The sequence below is a fragment of the Cinclus cinclus genome, chromosome 8 (assembly GCF_963662255.1).
Source record: "Cinclus cinclus chromosome 8, bCinCin1.1, whole genome shotgun sequence".
Taxonomy (NCBI): Eukaryota; Metazoa; Chordata; class Aves; order Passeriformes; family Cinclidae; genus Cinclus; species Cinclus cinclus.
This window is the reverse complement of record NC_085053.1, coordinates 19110836-19134402: the sequence shown is the minus strand read 5'-3', so window position 1 is coordinate 19134402 and position 23567 is coordinate 19110836. Positions and strand designations below refer to the sequence as shown.

Here is a 23567-nt window from a genome sequence, read left to right as displayed (position 1 = left end):
CAAAAACATTACTATTATTATTTGTCAGTTTACATTTATTGAGAAAAACCATACAAAAACCATTATACAGTTAATGTGTACCCATATTACATACAATGTCAATGCAAGCTCAAAACCACATTTTTGTAAAGCATTCAATTTACCTCAAGTCCAAGCTGCATCTCCCTAAGACACTGTTCCCATCACAGTTGCCTTTTAAAGCCAATCTTCTGTTTACACACGGGTAGTTTCTGCAGAGAACACTTTTCTCAGGACGAAAAGGCATTTCACATGCACTCAAGAGAAATAATTGTGCATACACAAGAGTTTCATATGCTATTACTAGGGCAGAGGGAATCCTGTCAATTGTATGCTTTCTGAAAAGCCCAGTCCTCCCTTCCTCCCCCCACTTCCAGAAAAAAAAAGCAAAATGGAAAAGCTTTTTGCATGCAATGGAAAACTTTAAGAATTACTTTGGAAAAGAACAGGGGAGAAACAGTTCCTAGCATTCAATAAAATACCACTAGTAAAAAAGATGAAGTACTTCAAGATAGGCTGTGCAAGTGAATCATGATCCTGTCTGCCTGGACAAGTGAAACAGATGACAATAAGCTACACTGAAGAGTATCCACTTGGTATTTTATTCCATGTCCTAATAAAGTATAGGCTGCAGAAAGTGATATGAAAATGCTTTTCCTACTTGGAACATTATGCTTCCTCTTGAAACTTTTCCTACTCTTCACATTCATTGTGGGACACTAAGTGGTAAGGAGGAAACATTTCAAGACACGTTTTGGACAAGTTCACAGCATTTCTAAGGCAGTCCAGTTATCTTTTTGGCTACAGGGAAGACTCCAATAATCTACTGTTTTCCCAGGAACTCTGAGTTTGGAGAAAGAGTTGAAGAAGAAACACTATGCTCTGCACAAACCAGCACAGCTGTAAGCCCTGCAGTGAGAAAGCTGTAAGCCAATACACCTCAAATGCTACACACAAGAACATCTCACTTTCCACACACTAGCAACATCCCATACACTGGCTTTTTCTTCTCTATTTCCTTCCACAGGCTAAGTTAACAATTGAAAGACTGTTCAAGATATTTTAGGAGTAACAGTTGAAGGAAAAAGTACCATGTAAAAAGGAAGTGAATAAATGACTCACCCCCACACTAAATCCACAGTATCAAAATCCAAATGGTACACACCTACCCCTCTTCTCACGGCAAAAATGAAGTTACATGTTAAGCTACAGATGAAATACTAAGTGGCTTGAGAAACTGAAGCACAACTATTAATTCAGTTCAAAAATCAGCTTGACTGTTTAGAAGAATATAAAGTAAAACAGATGGCTTATATTATTAAATCACAGTTTAAAAAACTTAACAGATTATGGAACAATTATGGTCAAACAAAGAATACTTTAAAGAATGAAAAGTGATCAAAACAAAAATCATACCCTGCATCATTATGTATGGGATACATTTCAAATCTGTTATGCTTTTGCCAATTTTACCTTCTACATGGAGCCCTTCTATGGTCCATGCTCATCGGCTCACCAATGGCATACACTCAAAGGATTCCTCTTTACTGGTAGTAACTATCTCAGGACCTGATTCTATGAGCTATGATTTGGTGCTTGCAGCATCTTCAGCACTGTGTGTGAAAATGAAGGCAGTATTTTTGAATATTTTTCTTTGATGTACAGATAAGCAGGACTTTTGAAAGAGGAGCAGCACATTTTAGAAACAGAATAATGAACAAAAAAACCAAATAGATGCTGCTTTATGTTAAGCTAAAAAAAAAAAAAAAAACAAAAACCAACAACAAAAGCTCAGAACAAAAACCTGTACCAGACCATCTGTAAGACATTTAACATTTTATGCTATCAAAATATTCAGCAATTCAGTTAAAAGTATCAAGAAACAGGATACACTGACTGCTATATTGATAAAATATTATTTGCTGTTAAGATTTAACTGGTGCTCATGCTTTTTCAATAAAAACATACTCATCTCAAACTCCAAAATCTCTTTTCCTACCATGTCAAGTATGAATAAGCAAACTAAATTATCTAAAGATTCCACTAACACACTAACTGTAAGACACGTTATCAAGTTCAGTGATAACAACAAGAAGTCATTCTTTACATTTAGATCTTATGGATTAAGTGGGAATAGTGCCCTATTATAAAAAAAACATTTTTGAAGGCTGTTGACATTTCTAACCAAAGCAATTCCTGCATATTTTAAGAGTTTTGATTCTTTAATTGCAACAATTATCTATTTAAAGTAAAAGAACAAAAATTACTTATTCTGATCAAGTTTAATTACTGCAATCTAGTAATATTTTCTTAGGAAAAAAAAAAAGAAAAAATACATATTGACCTAGAAATATAAACAATTGTTTAAAAACTTAAGATTTTCCACTCAAATGGAACCGTGAGTAACAATGCATTTGGGGAAGCAGCAGATTGCTTTTCAATACACAACCACAAAGATCTCACAGGGACAACATTAATGTACTGAAATATATTAATTTATATACTTCCTTAGGTTGTGCTTACCTGTTGCTTTTTTGCAGCAGAACCTAAGGTGGAAGGTCTGGGAAGGCACTGTGAAGTATAAATAATTGCACTGTTTGCAATTAATAAAGATTTTATACCTTAAATGAATCAAAATCAACAGCCTCCATTTTCTGAATGATAAAGAATCCAGTGAATTTAATTTTGCTCAGTTTAGTACATAATAAATGCACCATTCTGTAAGGTTATCTACAAAATACCATGCAAAATACCTGAACTATTAAACTTAATACCCTACACTGAAGATAGCAAATACTGTCCTAGCCTTCTTCAAGCTACCAGCATAATTCCTAGTTTTAAAAGGGATAAAAATAATTCCTTCTATTTCTACAGCACAATACATACATTGCTGATTACCTGAAAAAACTACTTCAGTTTTCAAGCCTTAACTTTTACTTCTCTGTGCAGCCACCCTAAAAAATTTATTCTCAAAGCAACAACATTGTGTTCCAAAAATTAAAGCAATTAACAGTTAAAGAATTATTTAAAACATACCTACATCACTACATATCCACAAACTATCTGAAGACAAAGACAACTCTGTCTAACAAGTGGTTCCAAAGACTTCAATGTTATGATATACATACTTTAAAACACTGAATGACAACTGTGTCAGGAGTACTGATGAAAAAAACCTCTTACTCAGATACACAGAAACATGATTTTCTTTAGCTATTGCTAAAAGTTTCAGGAATACTTACCCACAAAATTCAAATTATGTGTATGTATATATATATAAGCAAACCTACGTTTCTGAATTAAGAAGCAATTATGATTTCCTAAGATATCAGCACTGTATTCCAACATAATATCACACAAATACAGCATTTGCATTATGTGGAACATTGACAAAAAGATACTGTTGCAGTTCATCAATTTGTCATTCTGATGTACTTACAGTGCAATGCTCCTTGAAGGAACAATCAAGGATGATACACAGCACAGTCCTCCTCACCCCTATAGAGCTAGTTCTATACTGGCTGGATCAAACCTGCACTTCAACAGACAATGGCAAGACAGACTGTAGTGCATGTAGTCTAATATATGCAAAGAGCCAATAAATATGCAATGAGCAAACATAGGATTTCAAGAGAATCAGCTTTTTAGTATGAGCATTAGAGCAATAAGAAGTTTCAAGTATATATAAAAAAATAATCAGTTGATTCAAATACTTGAATATTCACAAAAAGAGAAATTATCTGCTCTGCAGGAAGTTCTCAACCACTCCCACCACTCAAACAAAACAGCGCTTTAAGGACAGACGCAATTTTTGTAACTGCTATGCATTACCACATTGACTTTTCTACACTGAATTTTGAAGTGAACTACTTGAAACTGAAGCCTTAAGCACATTCACTTAAAGTTTTACAACTAGTCTGAAAAAATCCATAAAATAGTTATGCAGGAACAGCTTTGAAGTATTCAATTAAAAACAAAAGTTCTGTTATAGCAGCTGCACAGGTCTGAAACAGTGGTCATGTATAAAAGGAAATTTCACTGTTAATGCAATGAAGTATGCCAAAAGATCATCTTCTTAAACACATGCAGTTTTAATCAAGTAGAAAGAAAATTAAGGTCTCAAGATTCCTGGTGCTAGGCATCAAAATACAATGAATGAAAGAGATCCTCCATCTACAGCTATTCTGCAAGAGGGGAAAAACATGCTAATGACAAGCTTTTAAACTCAACAAGGTTTATGGGGGGATAAAAAAAACCCAACTCATTTGTGTACAGGTACCTTGATTCAGCGTTGCGTATCAATCCTATAATTAATTCTGCATATACCCACATATCCAACTTACCGACACAGGAGGTTTCATATTATTTATTGTAAAGCACAAAACAGGCATTTTAAAAGTGATAAAGTATACATTGAAAAAGTACATTTATATCACAAAGCATTGACCACATAATTGCAAATACATTTGCTGGAATGTGTACATCTACACTAATACTAAAAAACAAACCATTTTTTTCATTTCTACACAGAAATATTACCTCCTATCAGTAGTGATAGATATTTTGTACATTTTCAAAAACACTATTTTTTAAACCAAAATTAAGATCTTCATCAAGGCGTCTGCATCCATACATTTAACAAAGGTTTTTTCCCCCACACAATGAAGCAAATACTGTATTGTCCACTTCTTATTATTGGCCCTGTGCAGAAGAGATACATAAGAGATACACAAAAAGTTAAAGAAAATCCTTTAAATCGAGCTAACTCAGGAGTGAAGCCTTTAAGAAAGAAAAATTGGTTAATGTAAATGGTGGTGGCTTCTTGCATGGTTTTCAAAACCCTGGGAGGAGAAAGCTTCTTTTTTTTTTCTTTCTTTTTTTTTTTTTTTAATAAAAAAACAAACAATCACCAAACACATGGATAGATACAGAACTCAAGTTATCAGGTAAACAAACTCTTTCTACTAATTATTCCGATAGCTATTTCGCTAGAAAAAAAGATGCATACCCCAAAGGAACAAAGCAGGAGACATGCAAAAAAATATCTACAACCACTGAGACGGAAGCCAGCCAAAAACCACTTTAAGACTGTACCTGTGGTGCTGGAGGATGCTGTGGCATTCCCTGTGGACTTGTCTGAGCGTAGTACGCTGCCTGCTGCCTGTAGTACTCAGCCCACGCTGCGCTGTAATCTGGCTGACCGCCCGGAGGAGCCCCAGCAGGGGCAGGAACAGCTTGACCTGCAAGGAATTACAATTACACAGCTTTGTTGTTGCTATAGGAATGAGAAAATTTCATTATCTCAGCGCCTAACAAACATGACCTAGCAAAATTCCTCCAAGGCTTGTGAATAAACTTGTGCCTGCTTTTTTCAGCTTAAACACTCATCCTATTATTTTAAGGTAATGATTCCCATGTAAATCAAAATTTTTGAGGAACCGTAAGGACAATTCTCTTTGCCTCTTGATTCATAATCAATCATGTTTAAGGCCTGCTGACCTAAACAACAGCAGCATTTAAATACACAAAAAGAGGCAAAAATTCTTGTAATCGACCTAGACGGATTTTACCTTATTTTACAGACTGCATTCATTAGCTCAGCAGATGCCAAGTCATACCCTTCCCCAGTTCTGGCATCCTTCATTCAATTACAAGGTTATTGCAGGTTACGTTTTTCAAAAAGTGTGTAAGTGTTGTAAACATTCACTCCACCACAGAATACAGTCCCAAAACTTGCTTCCACGCTTTGTGGACGTTCCTATCCTCTGGAAACAAAAGCATGTACAAATACACTCTTGCAAACAGCTCAGCATTACTGCTCCTTTCAAGAGAATCAATTGACAGACTAAAATCACAAACAGTGACAGACTGATACATGGGGACTCTTCAGCATATTAAAAAGCCAAGGGAAAAAAAAAAAGAATCACAGCCAACCTTTCAGTTGTGGTTTTCTTCCACAGGAGATCTGTCATGGACATCCTTACTTCCTTTATCCCCCAACTTCAGAAACACCAAATACTCTTAGTACCACTAATCTTAACAATTTTTGAGGGCTTTTTTGCAGTTACCACTACAAAATATACAAGACTCTAAGCAAAGCAACACTCCCTATGCTCTACCTGAACATTCGTCCATACACACTTGCAGGCTCCGAGACAGAAGGGTTGTACATGTAGTGTGTCATTTCAAGTTTCTTTAACTTCCAAACCAGAACTTTTATTACTGTGCTATGACACTTTTGATTTACATTCTTAATGGGTTACTTTTCAAATCAAAAGTTCTACAGTCAGAATTAGGACACTACCAAAATTCACTACCTCTTCAAGTTTTTTCCAAGATACTAGGAAAAGAAACCTCTAATCCCACAAAAACAAACCACCACATCATGTCATCCTACTGCAAATAAACCCAAGCAAAATGCAAGTCTGCAACCTGTACAATTCCATGGGCACCCAACTGTCTATTCTGTTATGAACACAAAAGAGCAGCTTCCACATGATGAGGGCTGAAAGTTTTCAATCCTACCTGAAACTATCTCACCTTTTATTTGAATACAAGGCCACTGAGCAACTTTCTGAGGAACATGAGTATCAAAAATTCTACTGAAGTTTATTCTAGGCTATCAGCCAGAAAGCTGGCTTTGTTTGCTTGTTTAAAAATACTTTAACAAAGAAAATTCACTTGAAGAATCTTAGCTATTTACACTACTCCTACACATGTGCAGTCTTCTAATCCTCTCAAAAACATGCAGAGAATGTGAGTATTTGGCAAAGCACTATCCTGAAAACCATCAAAATATAACCTTCCATTTTCCAACTCTCCTTACAAGTTAGTTTTTCCACTTACGCTGTAGGTAAGCTCTGAAAGTCTATCCATCTTTTATTTTGGTTTATACAGTAATGGCATTTCTAGAAAAACTTAAATTTCTAAAAATGTTTAGAGCCGTTATCACATTTTACAATTTGTAGCGTACTACAACTTATAATTTACACTTCTGATCAATTATTTTAACAAAAACTACCTTTAGTATGGTTACAAATTATCCTATGATACACTCTTCCCAAGTTCACCATTAAGTTGAGGTAGTAACTATACCTACAATTACTGTCACCACAACTAAGTCAAATGTCAAAGATAAGGGACTTTTTGTGCATTAAGACCCAAGAATCTTTGGACATTCAGCCAACTATGTCAAGGCAGCACTGAAATTCAAATAATAAATCAAATAAAGGAAATTTAATATCTACTCAAAGATGTCAAACTGGACTTCTGTCCTGATGGGTATTTTCCTACTAAGTACTACATTTCCCTACTAATTACTGTGAGTAGTCCTGAACGTACACATGGAATCCAGCTGTTTAGTCAAAGCTTCCTTTCAGTGTAGAAGCTGCACTAAGCAGCACCTGCTTATTAACAGCCAAATTTAATGGGAACACTAATGGATAACCCTGATCAACTCCACACAAAGGAAATAGGAGAAACAGAACAGCTCCCCTTTAAGGAGAGCTGAGAAAGGAAACACCAGCAGATTTTACAGTTCAACATTATCAAGGGTGATTCTAATAAGAGCAAACTGTTTTGTTTCTTTTTCCCACTACTGTGCTGAGGAATACTCTAAAAACTTTTCTATTTTATTATGGAATCCTTTAACCGTATATCAAGCCCACAATATAAGGGGAATGACTTTATAAGATGAATTTACAAATTCCAGTAATGACACATAGATAATTTACTAATGATCATGACTTCATGTTTAGAGGGAACTGTTATCCATGAGAGACTTCTTGGAGTATTTGTTACCCAAAGCAGTAGCCCCTGAAACAAGGGCCTGAAAATGGAGATGGACTTGGCTACTGTATTTCTGAGTCAAAAAACAGGTTAATATTCAAGTCACTGTTCAGTGAAAAATACAGTGATGTGTTCTCTGTGGTTAGCAGAGTCATACATATCACACCAGCAGAAAGCGACTTTGAAAATATTTTCTGGATGGCAATATTCTAGTGTTTTAGCATTTCCAGACTACTCATATTTGACTAAGTAAGAGAAAATTCAAAACACCAATTGTAGTATCACAGGCAACTTGTTCAGCTTGCCACAAGGATTATCAAAATAGTTTTCTTCAGCAGCAGGAATAGAACCAACTGGGCTCAAAAAGTCTGAGTTTCAGTTCAGCTCTCCCCAACAGTGTTTGGTGAAATCATCTGTGCTGTGAAAAAATCTGAGTGGTCAAAGAGCAAGTGACTTGTAACTGCCATCCTTTGGCACAAATTAATGGGGACAGAAGATTACAGCACTATCGGAAGCACAAATGGTACTGGAAAGCCTGGAGACTACAAGAACATGCTGTTGGACAGCCTTCCTGTCCATCACATCTACTACTACTACTACTACTAACATTGTTAATCCAGAGGTGAAAATCAGCACCATTTAGCATTACATCAACTCCAGCCTAATTCCTCTTTTCTAAGTGGCGTTAAAGAGAAATGGTAACTGCCCCATTAAGATTGTGCAGCAAAAAGTTCTCATGATTTACAGGTAAGTTATACAGGTCCAGCCATCAAAAGCTCTCTTTCAGGCAAATAACTTGATCCAAACTAGAAAAACGAATTAAAATGAGAGCTGCCCTCACGTTTTTCCTCTTATTTCACTGTCTTGTAATTTTTTACATTTTGCATTTTAAGAGCAACTGTTTTTATCTCCCAATGTATTGTTTTGGCTCACATTCCTCTTTGGAATTGCTCCCATGAACTCCATCCCAACACCTTATAACTAGCTATTATTTAATGTGAGCAAGCTCAAGACTAGTGCAACCCAGACTTTGCTTTCCAAGACAGCAAATTAGAAAGATGGCAGAGTGCCTGCCAAAAAATTAGAATATTTTGTTAAAACTGAAAGCCACCCACAAGTTCACATTTCAGAATGCGAGCCACACTAACAGAGACAGTAAATTGAAAAGAAATAGCTGAATGAACCAGGAAAAAGAAAAAGAGGAAGGCCTATCATCTTAGAAATCACATGTTTGGGAGCTTTAATTTTCTTAGTCTGGCATGCTGTTCTTGAACTAAATAGTCATTATACATTTTCTGTAGAATTCATCAATTAAACTGTGCCAAAATAAAGAATAATTGATAGTTATGTCTTGGCAAATAATTATCAATACAGTGAAGGCTAGTAAGAATTAAGCATGTTGTTAATCTGAAATCTGAAAGCTTTTAACATTCCATGAGAAAACTGAGTGCACTTGGAAGATGGCAGAACAGCCACCAAACCCTGTCATGCAAACAAAGATAAATCCCAAACCAGATGCTGTTGTATGTCTGGTCAGAGATAGCTGGGAAAGCGCTGGCATTCCTAAGCCCACTGGTGCTCAGTACCCAGCCCTCCATCACCTACAGTATTCACTGCAGGACACCATGAACAGAACATGACCGTGATTTAAAAAGTAATGACACCTCCTGCCAGTGCATACAAGCCACATACTCTTCCCTTATACACAAAACAATGGCAGCACATAACCAGCACATTCATTTCATTTTTATAGAAAAAGCTACCAACAACATATAACCTGCAGTCTAAACACAGCTCTAGAGTGCTGCAAAGCAAACGCTATTTAAAAAAGAGCAAAGTACAAATGAAAGCTAATTATGATGCTTTACTAACCTGGAACAAAGAAAGCAAAGTACAAGGAAAAAAAAATTATATGTGATCTGAAGAGAACTGAGGAACAACTACCAAATAAGAAAAACAGCAGTTTCATAAAGTAGATCTAAGCTGAACTTCAAAACTTCAGAAATGTACTTTAAAATATTCAGATTGAAACATTTAAAATATGTTGTTTCCCAATGATCAAAGATATCTCATTAAGGTTGAAGTATTTTTGTAAAGCTGATTAGTAACCTGAGTACCATGAAATGCCTAAAACCAACACAAAATCCAAGTCTGTTTCTCAGCAGTATTTGGTTCAGAAGGCACAGGACTGCGCATTCTAGGTTTTTCTGGGGTAAAAATCCCCATCTCCTCCAGCAAAATACACAAGTGTCCTGAAACATTCCACTATGACTGTGGAATAGAAAAACGAACAGAAAAGCCCCTGCACACTTACCCATTTTTTTGTAGTACTCCTCCCAGGCCTTCGTATAGTCAACCTGCCCTGCTGGTGCTGGATTTGGTTGATCTCCTGAATTACATTAAAATTGTTAAACTAAAATTACTGGGGCTTGTTTCACACATAATCCAAGTAACCAACTGAAATTTTCAGTAACACTCCCACATGACATGTCTCAGATCTGACACTATAAATCACTGTGGTACAATCTATTACAAATTAGAAACTACTAGTAAAAAAGACATGTTTTCAAGATTCAGGAAGTGCATACCACTAGCAATACAAAATACCAGAATTCAAGTGGTACGCCTCAGCCAGGCATAATTATTAAAATAACACAACCAAATACTACAACTGTAATTGTCCTAAACCCACTGGAAGTGATGCAACCATTAAAGCAAATGACAATCAACAGCTTGGCTCATTACATTTTTATTTATGACTGCTCTATGTAGTCATTAAGTCAGCCCACACTGCAGCAAAATTCTCTCTGGAGTATATTCCAAGAAAAATACATTACCCTTGTTACTGCTGAAATTAAGAAAAGCAATATTGAAAGCTATAAGCAATAGTTTTTCAAGAAAACCAGCTATTTAAAATAAATTTACCCAACACAGGAGGACAACAATAAAAAATAATGGGGTATTTACATCTCCAGCAATGAGAAACATGCTCTCTTCACTCAGTATCTACCTTGTCCATTAGTTTGAGTTGTAGCTGGTCCACCAGGAGGGGCTGCAGGTGGTGGCTGTGCTTGCTGCTGATAATAGTGAGCATAATAAGCTGCCCACGCTGCTGAATTGGGATCTGTTCCTGGCTTACCTATGAAAACAGAACACAAGCATTTATAATAGTACTACTATGAACAGAATGCTGTCCTCAAGTAATCCTGTCCTAGGCATTCTTATTTTCCTCCAAGGAAAAATCCATCTAAACAAAATATCCATGTACATACTTCAAGTATTTTTTCTTTCTAGCATAAACTTTTGAACAGGTTTCAGACCAATGTACTGTATAAAGTGTACTTTCATAGAGCTGGCGAGACAAAATAATTTTAGAACCTTTACTACCACAATGCCACTTATTAATCTTACATGTGATAAACAGTAACAGAGTTTTCAAGTTTATTTAAACAGTCACATTAATAAATGATAGCAGCAATGTATTACTCTAGCACCAAACAATTTCAGTGGTTTTACTTTTGTTAGAACCTCACGCTAATGACACTGGCACCGGTGGAGGAGGCATGCCAAATACATATTTCTGAAACAGAAGAATACAAGACTTACTAGGCATCTGCAATGCTTGTCAGTTAAACTTTAAGGTAACAGTAAAACAGAGAAACACACAGCATTTGAAGAATCTGAATCCTCATACATGGCTGTTAAGCATTACTGTTTACTTACAGCTTTTTAGTATAAAAAACAATAGAAACAGTTGCATCTTCTGCATCTATCTCCATGGTTCCTGATTTGTATCTACATCTAGGCCAATGATGCTGCTTCCTAGGGTTTTATTTCTCTGTTTCTCACATTTAGCCTTTAGGAATGAATTATTCTTGCTGAATCAGAGATTGATTACATTACCAGATTGACAATCCACAATACCTGAAAATCTACTATTAGAGAACACAGTGTGTTTTACACAACCAGAATCTATTTGCCAACAGCATTTGCAGTCTTAAAGAATAAGAGTATCTGTAAAGAAATGCAGCCAAGTGAGGAGAGAATTTCACAAAAGGACATGGACACAATTGATTACTTCAGAGTAACTATACATGGGAATGGAAATACAATCCTCCCTAAACATGAAACAGGTAAGGCAGTGAGTAATGGAAGATGAAGAAATCCCCTGAAAAAGGCGTTCAAAAAGAAACCCAGAACAACAAATTAATTTGAAATTAAATCCTGTGTCAAAAGTCAGTTGTAATCACTTCAAATGCATACAGAAAAAAATGCCAGCACACTACTTCGTTTGAAATTACAGCCCTTCCATCAACAACAGTGGATTTAAACTAAAACATCCTATATTCTACGATTACCTGCAAATATCAAATAAGTCACTGGTCAATTCCCCCCCTTCTTCTCCTAAGCACTTCTCTAGAGTAGAACACCACAGAGCTTGATTCATTAAATGTCTAGAGAAATCTGACTGCAGTAACTAGCTCCACTTCAATGTGATAAGGGCAAGCACGTTTCTGGAGAATGCACCTCTGAAAGAAGTACTAAAATAACCCATTTGTTACACTGGAATGAGTAACCAAGTGAAAGCTGTAGAAAATTCATCCAAAGAAATGCTAGTCAAAAGAACACCAACTTCAACTGCACACACGAGGATTTAGATTTTTAAGAAAAGTATTTATGAAAGAAAAAACAAAAAAAAAAAACAACAGAGAATCATCAAGATGACATCAAGGGAGTTATTTTACCATTTTTTCTTACACAGCCTCTATGCAAATAACTTAATAAAAATGAAAAAGGTGGTGTGAAAAAGGCTGCAACATTTTAGCAGTGGTTTTGCATTAAGTATTTTTGCTATGCTGAGACTAAGTCACTTTGAATCATTCTACTTGCAAACGACGTCAGCAGACATTTTAAATACTGAACCGAAGACATGCAGAGCTACCTTGTGCAGAAGTTTGGGAACTAAAACCAGCAACAGCTCTTTGCAAAGACATAATGTGATACAAACATAGAGTCCCCCTCTCCGCTCATGGAACCTATGTCAGGAACAGTGGCTATCAGAATATATCTGTCATTTGTAATAAAAATAAAATTGAGGTCTTTTGGCTCAAGTTCTGAGGAAACTCTACCTCAAACAAATGAGGTACAACAGACTCAAGCATCTAGCCTTACCATGCCTTCTGTGGCTGATCTTCCATTTCCCCATATCCTCTAGTCCAACCAAAGGACGTAAACTTAAAGAAAAGCAGGATACTACAACTTTGGAAGTTGGAATTAAGTAAGAACTCCCAGTCTTGACAAAGATAAACAGAAATAGAAGAAACAGATTCTACAAAGATGGGTTTCAGAAGAAAACATAAAACCATTATAAGCAAAAAGCTCAAAATACATAACCCTAGTTTTACTGTATTAACAGCAATTCACCAAGGTTTTAGCCCTCAAAAGGGACTCAAAATACACTGGTGTATCAGACTCTGAAAAGTAATTGTAATAGAGCAAAACCTACAAACATTATAGCATTAACTGCAAAGACAAATCAGTAAAGACTGTTTAAAACAAAACACAAAGTAATTTACTATTAGAGAAAGAAGAGACATTCTCATTACAGAACTTTATGCAAAAACATCAATTTGAAAAAAACTGAATTGCACAAAATCACTGAACTAAGACTTGCAAAAAGTATCATAGCGATGCAGTACCAGTAACATTCGTAAAAAAGCATACTTCAACTCTAACAATTAAATTTCAACATTTCACAAGTCACACATGGAAAGTGCAAAACATAAGTAAACTGACAATCAGTGAAAAAAAAAGTCAGAAAAACAGATTATCAGCTTTATGAGTGTATCACAAGTGAACTGTACAATATACTTGCAAGGACAGAATGGATGTACCCGAAATATACCTACAGTACAGCTGTGTATTTCTTACCTGGGTCTGGTGGGTTTGGTGGCTGCCAGTGTGGATAAGCATTTCCCCATCCCTGTGGAGCATAGGGAGCTGGAGGACCACTGTAAAACAGGTCATACACGCAGTGAAAGGCGGTCCCAGGTCATCCCACACAGAACAAAGTCAGCTGAAGCAATACTTACTGAGGTGCAGGACCAGGAGGGCCTGGGTTATAAGGAGCTGGATTATACGGTCCCATGGGAGCACCAGGACCTGGTGGTCCAGGAGGTCCATGTGGGCCAGGAACAACACCATGGGGACCATGGGGAACAGGTGGACCCAACGGATTCACTGGACCCTGTAACAAGGGTAGCACAGAGATGAAAATTCACCTTGAGGTTCTCCATTTTTCAGCACTTTAAAAGCATTTATCTGAACACGCAAAGAATGTCTAAAAGGTATGACTGATTTTAAAGACAGTGCCCTACAGAAAACAAGCTATTTAAAGTTTGATTAGGCTCAGAGCTAGTTAAAGGCAGCTGCGGCAGTAATACCAACTACAAAACTTTATTTCTTTCCGTTACTTCTTGAGGAAGTGAAGGATTGTACAAAAAACCCATGCATTTTTCCACAAGTCACACTGAACTCCCCACACTCTAACAAGATTATCGGTGTTAAAATAAATCAATGCATCTAAATCTGAGTAGCTAAACCTGCTTGTAAGATTAGGCACAAAAAGCCTGCAGTAAATTTGATTACTTGCGCACACATGCAAACAAAAGAGCAGTGAAACTGAAGGTGTAACTTGGATTAGAACTTGACCGGAACACAGACTGAAAACCAAACCACACAATACAGTTTCACTGACACCTTTGAACTTAACAAGTTTTTCACAGAGACAAAATTGGCATTTTCAAGAACACACCTTATGATGTTGAAGAGATAAAACTGTTCTGAGATTTTACTGTAACACTTTAAATCCAGATTACCATTATTATCAATTTATTATCTGATTAAGTTAATCTGGGAAGTAAAACAAATCTCCACAAAGGAGTCTTGCTTTCAGCTCTGTTTAACTCTAATGGTAAGCAAAAAAAAACCAGTTATCCACTCACTCCAATCTTTTCTTCTATAAGTTGTCGTGCATAATCTATTTGCTGGGGTGTACCACGGATAGTAAACATCTTCATGTTTGGATCCGCATTAGGTGGAGGATTTCTCTGAAGTTCTATTCTAGCACCAGACTGTTGGCTTATACTTTTAATAGTTTCACCACCTACAAAGTAATATAAAGTTTTTATGATGTACATCAAAGCAAAAAGTACTGACTCGCATCAGAGTAAGTAAACTGCACGGAAGCTGAAAAGACACAAAAAGGCACCTTTCTTATGAGCTGTTCAAGAACATTCTAACAATTCAAATAACATCTCTTCAGTGTAGTATAGAGCTTTAATGGCAATAAACTAGTAAAATAAATTATTTTTTAGACCACAAAAATGTTACTCAGAAACAGCAGCAAAGAATTTGTACCATCTTGTCTGTATCTTTAATTTATATAAACATTTAACATTAGACATTAGTAACAACTGACACACATGGTTATCAGTAATTATGAACTTCAAACCAAACCTCCCTATATCAAGGGGCAAGGAAGCCCAAATGATGAAAAAGCCCCACAGATGCTGACAGGGTAGTTAAACCCACAACTTCTTGCAGTGCACCAGAGCCAGAAAGCTAAATTCCCTGAACTGGCTCCTCCTCTTACCAGATCCAGAGAAGTCATATGTACCATTAGTAAATACAAAGTCTTCAAAACTGGGGAAATTGAGCAATTAAAAAAAAAATTAAAAATCACAGATTCACAAAATATTCTGAGTTGGAAGGGACTCATAAGAATTATGGAGTCCAACTCTTAAGTGAAAGGCCCATACAGTGATTGCACATACAACCTCACCGTTACTAGCATCATGCTCATCACGTATCTCTGTAGCATGGCATTTGTCCAAACAGAAAAGCTGAGTGGTTTTTAAAATCACACACAGATATATACATATATAAGATATATTGCCTTTTCCAATGATTAATCCAGTTTTGCCAGTAGGGACAATAAAATTGAACTCCTGTAATCCACCAGGAGGCCCCATGTTCCAGTTGCCTTGGCCTCTACCCCTTCCTCGACCACCAGGTCCTGGTCCACCAGGGTTACCGGCCTAAAAAGAAACAGCAACAAATGAGCATATCCTACAAAATTACTGCAAACAAATAATGCAAGCAGGTTACACTACATCCTTGTTAAGAAAAAACTGACTGACTAGTCAGACAATTTTGGCAGTTAAAGTGGTACCTTTTATGGAAGATCTAAACTAAATTCCAAAAAATGTTCTATACAATTCTGCATATGAAACATGAAGGAGGAAAGGAAACAGAAGCAAGCAGAATATTTCACATGTACAAAGATGAAATTTTTGTCTGCTTTCTGTAAATTCAGTAGTGGGACTCATCTAACAGTAAGGTTTTAATTGTAAAAAGTAAGAGCATATTAGCTATTAACACAAAACAGCAGCTCTTTAGAAGCAGCAGCTCTAAAACCCCCCACATCAAGAAATGCCATGACTTTGAATCAGTATGGTCACTTGCAAAACTCTAACTGTAAATGTACACATTCATATTCCAGACCAGACTTTGAAGTAGATTTAAATGGCACAATTATTTTCTTTAGTTACACACACTCTTTGAAAACTTTGGTTCTTTCCAAAAGGTAGGCATGAGATTTAAAACACTGAACAACGTTACCCAACCTGAACACTGCGAAGGAGATCTGTAATAATTTCTGCAGCATGCTGACATCTGTCAGGAGGCCCTGTGATCTGGGCTATTCTATCTGGAGTTGTTCCATCATCTGGAATAAAAATGAACTATTCCAGTTTAGGCAATTCAATAAATTTACATTTAAGTCACAGAAACTTATGAATGTGTTACAAACCTGGCTTAAACTGGATCCTAACACCAGCATCATTCTGGATCTTTTTAATCATCTCTCCATTTCTTCCAATTACAATACCTACAGCAAATCGTGGTATTGGAACCTAAAAAAAGAAAAACCAAACAAAAAAACCAAAAACCACAAAGACGTTGATGACACTGATATTCCTAAAAAATCCACACAATTAAAGGGTTAGAATTAGCTGGAATTGCAAATTAGGGCAAGACCAATGCCACTTCAGGCTTTTTCGAGGATGAACTTTTTAATACCAAGTCACAAGCCTAGCACATACTGGACTAAACCATGAAAAATAAAGTCATCCTGTACATTAAAAGTTCTCATAGCGGTAGTAATTCCAAGTGGATTTTATGCTTCTCAGAATAAAAAAAGAAAAAAGAAGAAATTACAGCATGTCTAAAATGCAGATTCCAGCAGATGAAGCTTTAAGCTTCTCCCCTGATGAACAGTTACTAGCTTGTGACTTGCATTAAGAGCTAGACTTAAATAAGACTAGACTTCTGTAAAGGCTGAAGCCCAGTTTCAGTAATATTGTATGTAACATTATATACTTGGCCAGAAAATTTACTTGCTTGTTTGATAAAAAACTCCAGCTAATTGATTTTGTTTATAACTGCTGGCAATGTAATTGTGCATGCCGCACATCACTTAGTGTTGTAAATTCAGCAATGATCAAGTAATATTTGCATTCCACAACCACTTCTGAAATCTGGTTAAAAGCTTTCAGTAGTATTACCGAGCTTAACATTTTAAAGTTAACATCTCAAAACACAATGAACAAGTTTTTCAACCATGCTTACGTCTATCCCTTCATTTCCTCCTATTCTTGACCCATATTCGTTGCGCACCTCTCTAAAGCCACCTTGATCACGAATTAACTCCAGCACCATTTCCTTGGCTTGCTAAAAGAAAATGAAAGTTTGTTTAGGTACTGCAACATCAGAACGGATTTGAAAATGCTCTGAGTTGAGGCACTCCTTACCTGAACTTTATAAGGGTCTCCAGTTATCCTAAGGGGCTTGTCTGCACCAGTGTTTTGTGGACCATCTTGAATCATAACCATTTTGACACCTGCCCGCTCCTATTTCACAAAAGGGAGGTCAATACTCACTCAAATCAAGATTCAGTACTATCATATTTAAAAGAAGATACAGATATACCTGTAACTGTTTAATTGTCTCTCCGCCTTTCCCAATAACTAATCCTGCTTTACTCGCTGGAATCATAATTTCTTGGACTGCATTTCCAGGTCCATCACCATGATGAAATCCAGGTGCAGGTCTTCCCTTTTCAACTATCTGATCAAGTAATCTTTTTGCTGACCTGTGAAAGAGAATACACATTTATAAACACTTACTCCTTCAAGTATCACTTGCCCACACCTATTCTGCTTGACATTTTTTTTAATTTGAAAAGTTTCTGCAAAAAATTATGGTTATTATCACTAGCAATCTCAATCAATCTTCAGAAGTAAGTTAAGCAACTAACTGCAGAATAATAAAACCACCCCAATATTGGAATACAAAAGATGGTCCTTTACCAAACATTTAATGAAGCTACCTCCTCAAGGTCCCTGAATATAGTTATACTCATCAAAGCTTAATTCAGAACAAAAGCTGCTTCTTGATCCAGCAGGTGTACAAAGGACATCTGTACTTGTAACCACTACCACAACAACGGACAAAAGCAAGTCTATATTCACCACATGTGTCAGGTCAGAGTAAACATGGTCTGCTGCCATCAGAGTAAAATCATGATTACACTCCTGAATACTTACTGAACAGACTCTGGTGTTCCAGTTAGCATACATGATCTTTCAGGCAGGCCTCCACTATCTGCAATCATAAAATAAAATCAACTTATCAGTATTGTTAAGTAACAAAGAAATTATGAAATTAATCATAATACACAAACTACTGAATCTTCATATTTAATGTAGTAAAATAATCAGTGAATCCCATTTCTTTATCCCATCATCGTCATGATTAGCATGAAAAAAAATTATCCTACATCTTAAATGAAGATTCAGGCAATGAGAAGTAATGAGAAATCTCCTGGACTTCCTAACAACCATCCCCCCCCATTTCCCCCAAACAGACACCCCCCCCAATATTTACCAGGTGCAATCTGTATTTTACAGCCAGACTCTTGCTGTATGCGTGAGATCTGCTCTCCACCTCTGCCAATTACTTGGAGAAAGAAAATAGAGAAAGATTATTCGCATCAACAGCATCTGCTAACATCCCCCACTACACTACAAGAACACACCCATACTACTTACTGAATCCAACCATCCCATCTGGAACTTTGTACTCCTCTGTCATCACAGACCTACAGCCAACGTTAAACAAAAGACATGATTATCCAGACACCAAACAAGCATTATATTTATTATGTATCTTCCCACTAAACTAATGCAAGCTACTGCCCCATCACCACCCTGGCTTACTTGCCCTTCCATTAACTCTAAAAGTCATTATGCAAGCACAATTCTACATAAGGTGACAACGCACTGAAACAACACAAAAGGCTCAAGCATCATACGAATCAGTCAAAAGTTTTCCTTCACCCTCTTTATTAACAGATGTGCAATACAGAAAAGGCTACTGCAGCATTTTAAGTTTCATCAGTATATTCATCAAAGATCCTGGAGATTTTAGTTATCTCAGAACTGTCCAAAGCATAAGAATAATACTTGGATCTGGTTGTTTGGGTTAAGAAACGAGTGGAGAAAATAGTGAAGCTGTAACAAGTGTAGCTGAGTAATACTCAGTATGAAGTCTGAATTATTTTATTTGTTTTTAGGCCATTCAGCTTTCCTTTTCATTCACAAAATGGCATCACACCCCTTCTCTTCAGATCTGCATCCAACTTCTAGCTACGTTACCTATGCTGAAGTAATAAAAACCAGCCAACACATTTTCTTTTTATTAAGCTCGACCCATAGCCTAGGCTGTGGAGAAAGACAAAGAGCACAATGTAGGCAGACAAGTGTCAAAGTGTCTGACTTGGGACTTGCTAAAGCTAAATTTCAACAGATCACACAAACACAAAGAATAAATGCTTCATGTATTGAAATCACTTTTTCAGAAAAACTGCTTGAAACTAGTTTGTTTCACTAAGATTCCTATGTAAGATGTAGTATAGCTCTTACCTTTGCTGCTGATGCATCGGTGGTAGCTGATTTCCAAAAGCTATAAACAAACATTGTTAAAATTAAATTCGAACAACTGGTATAGCTTATAACTAATCCTCTCCTTTGATAAAAAAAACTCAATTGCATCAAACTTCTGTCCAAGTTCACTTTTAAACTGTTATCAAAAGGTTTTAAAATGATAAAGACTCTCAGCTGTTGCTACCACACTGTCAATTTTACCAAGCAGACTCCCACTGCTTCAATAAAGTAAGACATAAACCCCCAGCCATTTTTTGGATCTTAAGTTATTCAAGTGTCACCTACCAGAACACTTTCAAACTGCTGTTCTGACAATGCTACGCTTGTTTAGGTTTTTTTGGCAACAAAATAAAAATTACTTACAGTCGTTCTGGGGAGCAACTTTCTTAGCATCTGGTTGATCTGCAAAATTAAGATTTTTTAAATTTTTTTTGCCAAGAAATTCAGGAAGTGTTTAAACCTTTTAGTGTGAATTGTAAATTTCCAGTATTTTAGCCCCCATTTTTTCCTTTCTTTCATTTTTCTCCTCCAATTTCAGGGAGTTGATCATCTGAATAAAAGAAAGAATCTCACGAACACTCAGCATTTGGTTAGTATAGCTGAAAAGATGTTAGGTTTTTCCATGTATCTATTCAGTTTAACAAAAGGCAGCTTTCAGAACGCACTGTATGTAGATAGCTCACAGATACCCAGTCACTGAAACTCAACTAAGACAAGGAACAAAGTTGAGCTTTGTTGGCTGCTCAAGCTAATGATGCTTCTATAGAAAAAGAACAAAAAAATCAAATCCATACAAAAATCAACAGTAACTTAAAAAAATTCTGACAATGACCACAAATCTAGACCAAACATCTGAAAATACAACAGTATCACATGGCAGCGCAATCTCAATCTGAATGTTGATATGAAATCGCTATCCAAATATCAAGCATTTAATAGCATAAAACTTAAAAAAAGAAACCAACCAAACAAAACCAAATCAGATTCAAAGCAACTACATCACTACCGTCCAAATCCTTTTTGTAAAGTAGAGAAATCAAAGGCATCATGAACCTATATCTGTAAAGGTAATACTTCAGATGCTTCCTTCCCACCCCAAAATAAAGGCTATATGAACCACCATAATTTATGTGCAGCAAAAACTCAGCCACATATTCCAAGAAATATTTGTGTCAATCCAGAAAGATCCACTAGTTTATGTCATGTTTACATACTAAACACAGGTAATAAATAAAAATTCCTGCCTTTAAAAGGAGAGGGCATTCCCTCCCAGTGTGTTGTACTGCTCGGACTTGTCCAAGAGCCATCTACACATAAAATAAAAAGAATACATTACATATATCATCTGAAGCATCATTAGCTCATTTTTGTATATTAAAAACCTCACCTTTAACAGAAAAAAAACCTTACTGTAGGACACAAGAACTCCTGATATAAAGCCTTAGTTACATTCTGTAGACTGAGTTTCAATCCTCTTAAAGAAAAAAAAAAGGCATTTCTCTTTTGTGAGACCTATGAGAACATTTCAGCAAGCTCAAAGACTTCTTCCTGTAATTTAGCTAGGATTTTGTGTGTATATTAACCATATCAAACCCTGTTAAGTTCAGAGTGGATGCTCTGAAGAGACAGAAGACAACATTTCAGGAGAAAACTTTACTGCAGTATAAGGCAAATCCAAAAAGCTGCAAGAAGTCAGAAGATTCAAGTGCGATCTTATCAGGGTTCACACAAGCTGTAGGCTGAACTACACACTGCACAAAGTGTTTTCAAGTTAAAAAGTTTACTTTCCCATGTTTTTTTAAAGTCCTATGCTTTTACAATGAAATGCATTAATACTTTTATTTGAAACAGTGCACTAATAAAATTAATGAAACAACCAAGCTTCAGGAGCACTTCCTGCTCTAACTGTAATTTACAAATTGCAACCAAGCTCACACAACCACAAAACACTTCAATGACACCTACATATGCATTTTGCAACCTGACAATTTCTGTCCCTTACCCCAGCAAACATTTTTCTATTTGCAGAACTTAAACCGCATTTAAAATACTGTAGAATAGGTTTACATTCATTTCAGTTTAGAGCACGACAGTTTAAAATTTCCCACTAAACTGAAAACGAAAAAATACATCATGATCTATGAGGGGAACAAAATGTTTTAATGCTCTGCTATGGAAAAAAACCAAAAACTAATCCACAAACAAAAACACCACCTACAATCTTTCTGACACAGTGGCCATACTCCACAAAAAAAATGCAGCAGGAATGAGTGCGTACCTCCATCCTCGAGAGGTCTTTTCTGCCCTCCATAACCGTAGTCGTTTGAATTCATTGCTGTGCCAGCATCTCCTCCGATTTTCGCTGCAATCTACACAAAAGGCAGATGTGAGCCAAGAAGAAAAATAATTAATTCGGCCCATGTCTATTCCACGTCTTCTGAAAGATTCCAGGGACTTAAACAACGCGCATTAAAATAACCCCAAATAATTAAAAAGGCCAAAACTAGTTTCGTTCGTAGAGATTGTCTTCAATGTTTTAAAGACTTGTGCTCGTTCTTCATCAACAGAGCCTCCGAAAAAACCCAACGAGAACACGGCCTTTTAAACACCAAAACCTTTTTCCTAAACGGGCATTTTCTTTCTCTACGCTTTGTCCGTGAAACACTGTGGTATCTCACGGCAGGGCCTCACCGGCCATACAATTTCAAATCCCACCTACACCGGGTCTTCAAATACTGCCAAAACCGCGACCGCTAATTAACAGACGAGGCGAGCATTCCACCCGAGAAGCGATGAAAACATCGCCCGTGGTGCAGAAGCTGCAAATAAAACTGAGGGATAAAGAGCTTCCGCAAGGGCCACCCTCGCTCCGCAGGCCGCGGCGCTGCCCAACCGGTCCGAGCAGGCTGGGGCGCCGCGGGCGCCACAACACGGCCCGCGCCGCAGCGCCGCCGCCCTCCCGTCCCTCCGCCGGGCCGGGCCGGGCCCGATAACGCGCCGCTACTCGCCCGCCGAGATTTCGCCTCCCCGCAGTCGGGGAGGGAGCGCGCGGTGCGGCTCCTCTCACCCCCGAATCCCCTCGGGCCGATGCCGGCACCGTTCGCGGGCAATGGCGGAGCAGGGCTACAAATACCTCGCGGCCCAGGGCGGGCAGGTGGCGCAAAGGGGGCGTGGGGATGGGACAAAGCTCCCCGCAATACACATACACTGGCGGAGGGGCCCCCACTGCCCACAGGCGAGTGCGCAGCGCCCTCACTGTTCCCGCGACTCCGACGCCGCGGCCTCCAGGCCCCGGGACCCCATTGATTCGATGGAACCACACACACCTGCCTAGCCCTCTGCAGCGCGTCTTTAAAGGCATCGTTCACTCCTCCGGCCCCACCGCCGCCTCCCCCGGGCGCACCCGCGGCAGGAGGGGGCACCGTGGAATAGTCCGCCATGGCCGCCCCGGCGCCGCTCTGGCCGCTGCCGCTGTCTGCCAAGAAAGAAAGAAAATGGCGGCGGGCGCGCGCCTTTCACATTCTTGCGCGGCATCGTGCTCGGGGGGGGAGCGCGCCGAAACCTCGCGAGATCTCGGGCGGGATTTCATGGCGGGCGCCGGAGAACGCCGGAGAACGGCGGGGAAGCCTCGCGGCGTTTCTCTGGCCCCGCCCAGCCGGTCCCCCGGGGCCTCAGGGGCCCCCCTGCAGGGGGGCG

General features: G+C 37.8%; 1 protein-coding gene across 6 annotated transcripts; it reads right to left on the bottom strand.

Moving 5' to 3' along the window:
- Positions 1-27: 27 nt before the first annotated feature.
- On the bottom strand, positions 28-23313 carry FUBP1 (far upstream element binding protein 1). Of its 6 annotated transcripts, none has more exons than XM_062497769.1 (22): positions 23198-23313; positions 22150-22240; positions 21116-21178; positions 20235-20273; positions 19851-19890; positions 18978-19027; positions 18814-18885; positions 18474-18531; positions 17857-18019; positions 17679-17777; positions 17497-17598; positions 16679-16781; positions 16494-16594; positions 15764-15905; positions 14811-14971; positions 13899-14053; positions 13738-13817; positions 10817-10945; positions 10121-10195; positions 5113-5258; positions 2542-2589; positions 28-230 (listed from the first exon to the last, which is right to left on the bottom strand). In XM_062497769.1, the coding sequence occupies exons 1-22, from the start codon at positions 23309-23311 to the stop codon at positions 183-185; spliced, it is 2079 nt and encodes a 692-aa protein (XP_062353753.1). In that variant the 5' UTR covers positions 23312-23313; the 3' UTR covers positions 28-182. The 6 variants fall into 6 exon arrangements, with proteins under 6 accessions (XP_062353753.1, XP_062353755.1, XP_062353756.1 ...); XM_062497771.1 differs by having other exon boundaries at positions 28-1639; positions 2551-2589; XM_062497772.1 differs by lacking the exon at positions 21116-21178 and having other exon boundaries at positions 28-1639; positions 2551-2589.
- Positions 23314-23567: the final 254 nt, after the last annotated feature.

Coding starts and splice junctions, on each gene's coding strand:
- FUBP1 (XM_062497769.1), bottom strand. CDS start 23,311: ATGGCGGACTATTCCACGGTGCCCCCTCCTGCCGCGGGTGCGCCCGGG. Junction 22,241..23,197: donor CGCTGCAGAGGGCTAGGCAG/GTGTGTGTGGTT, acceptor CCTTTTGTGTAG/ATTGCAGCGAAAATCGGAGG. Junction 18,886..18,977: donor AGATGGGATGGTTGGATTCA/GTAAGTAGTATG, acceptor TCTTTCTCCAAG/TAATTGGCAGAGGTGGAGAG.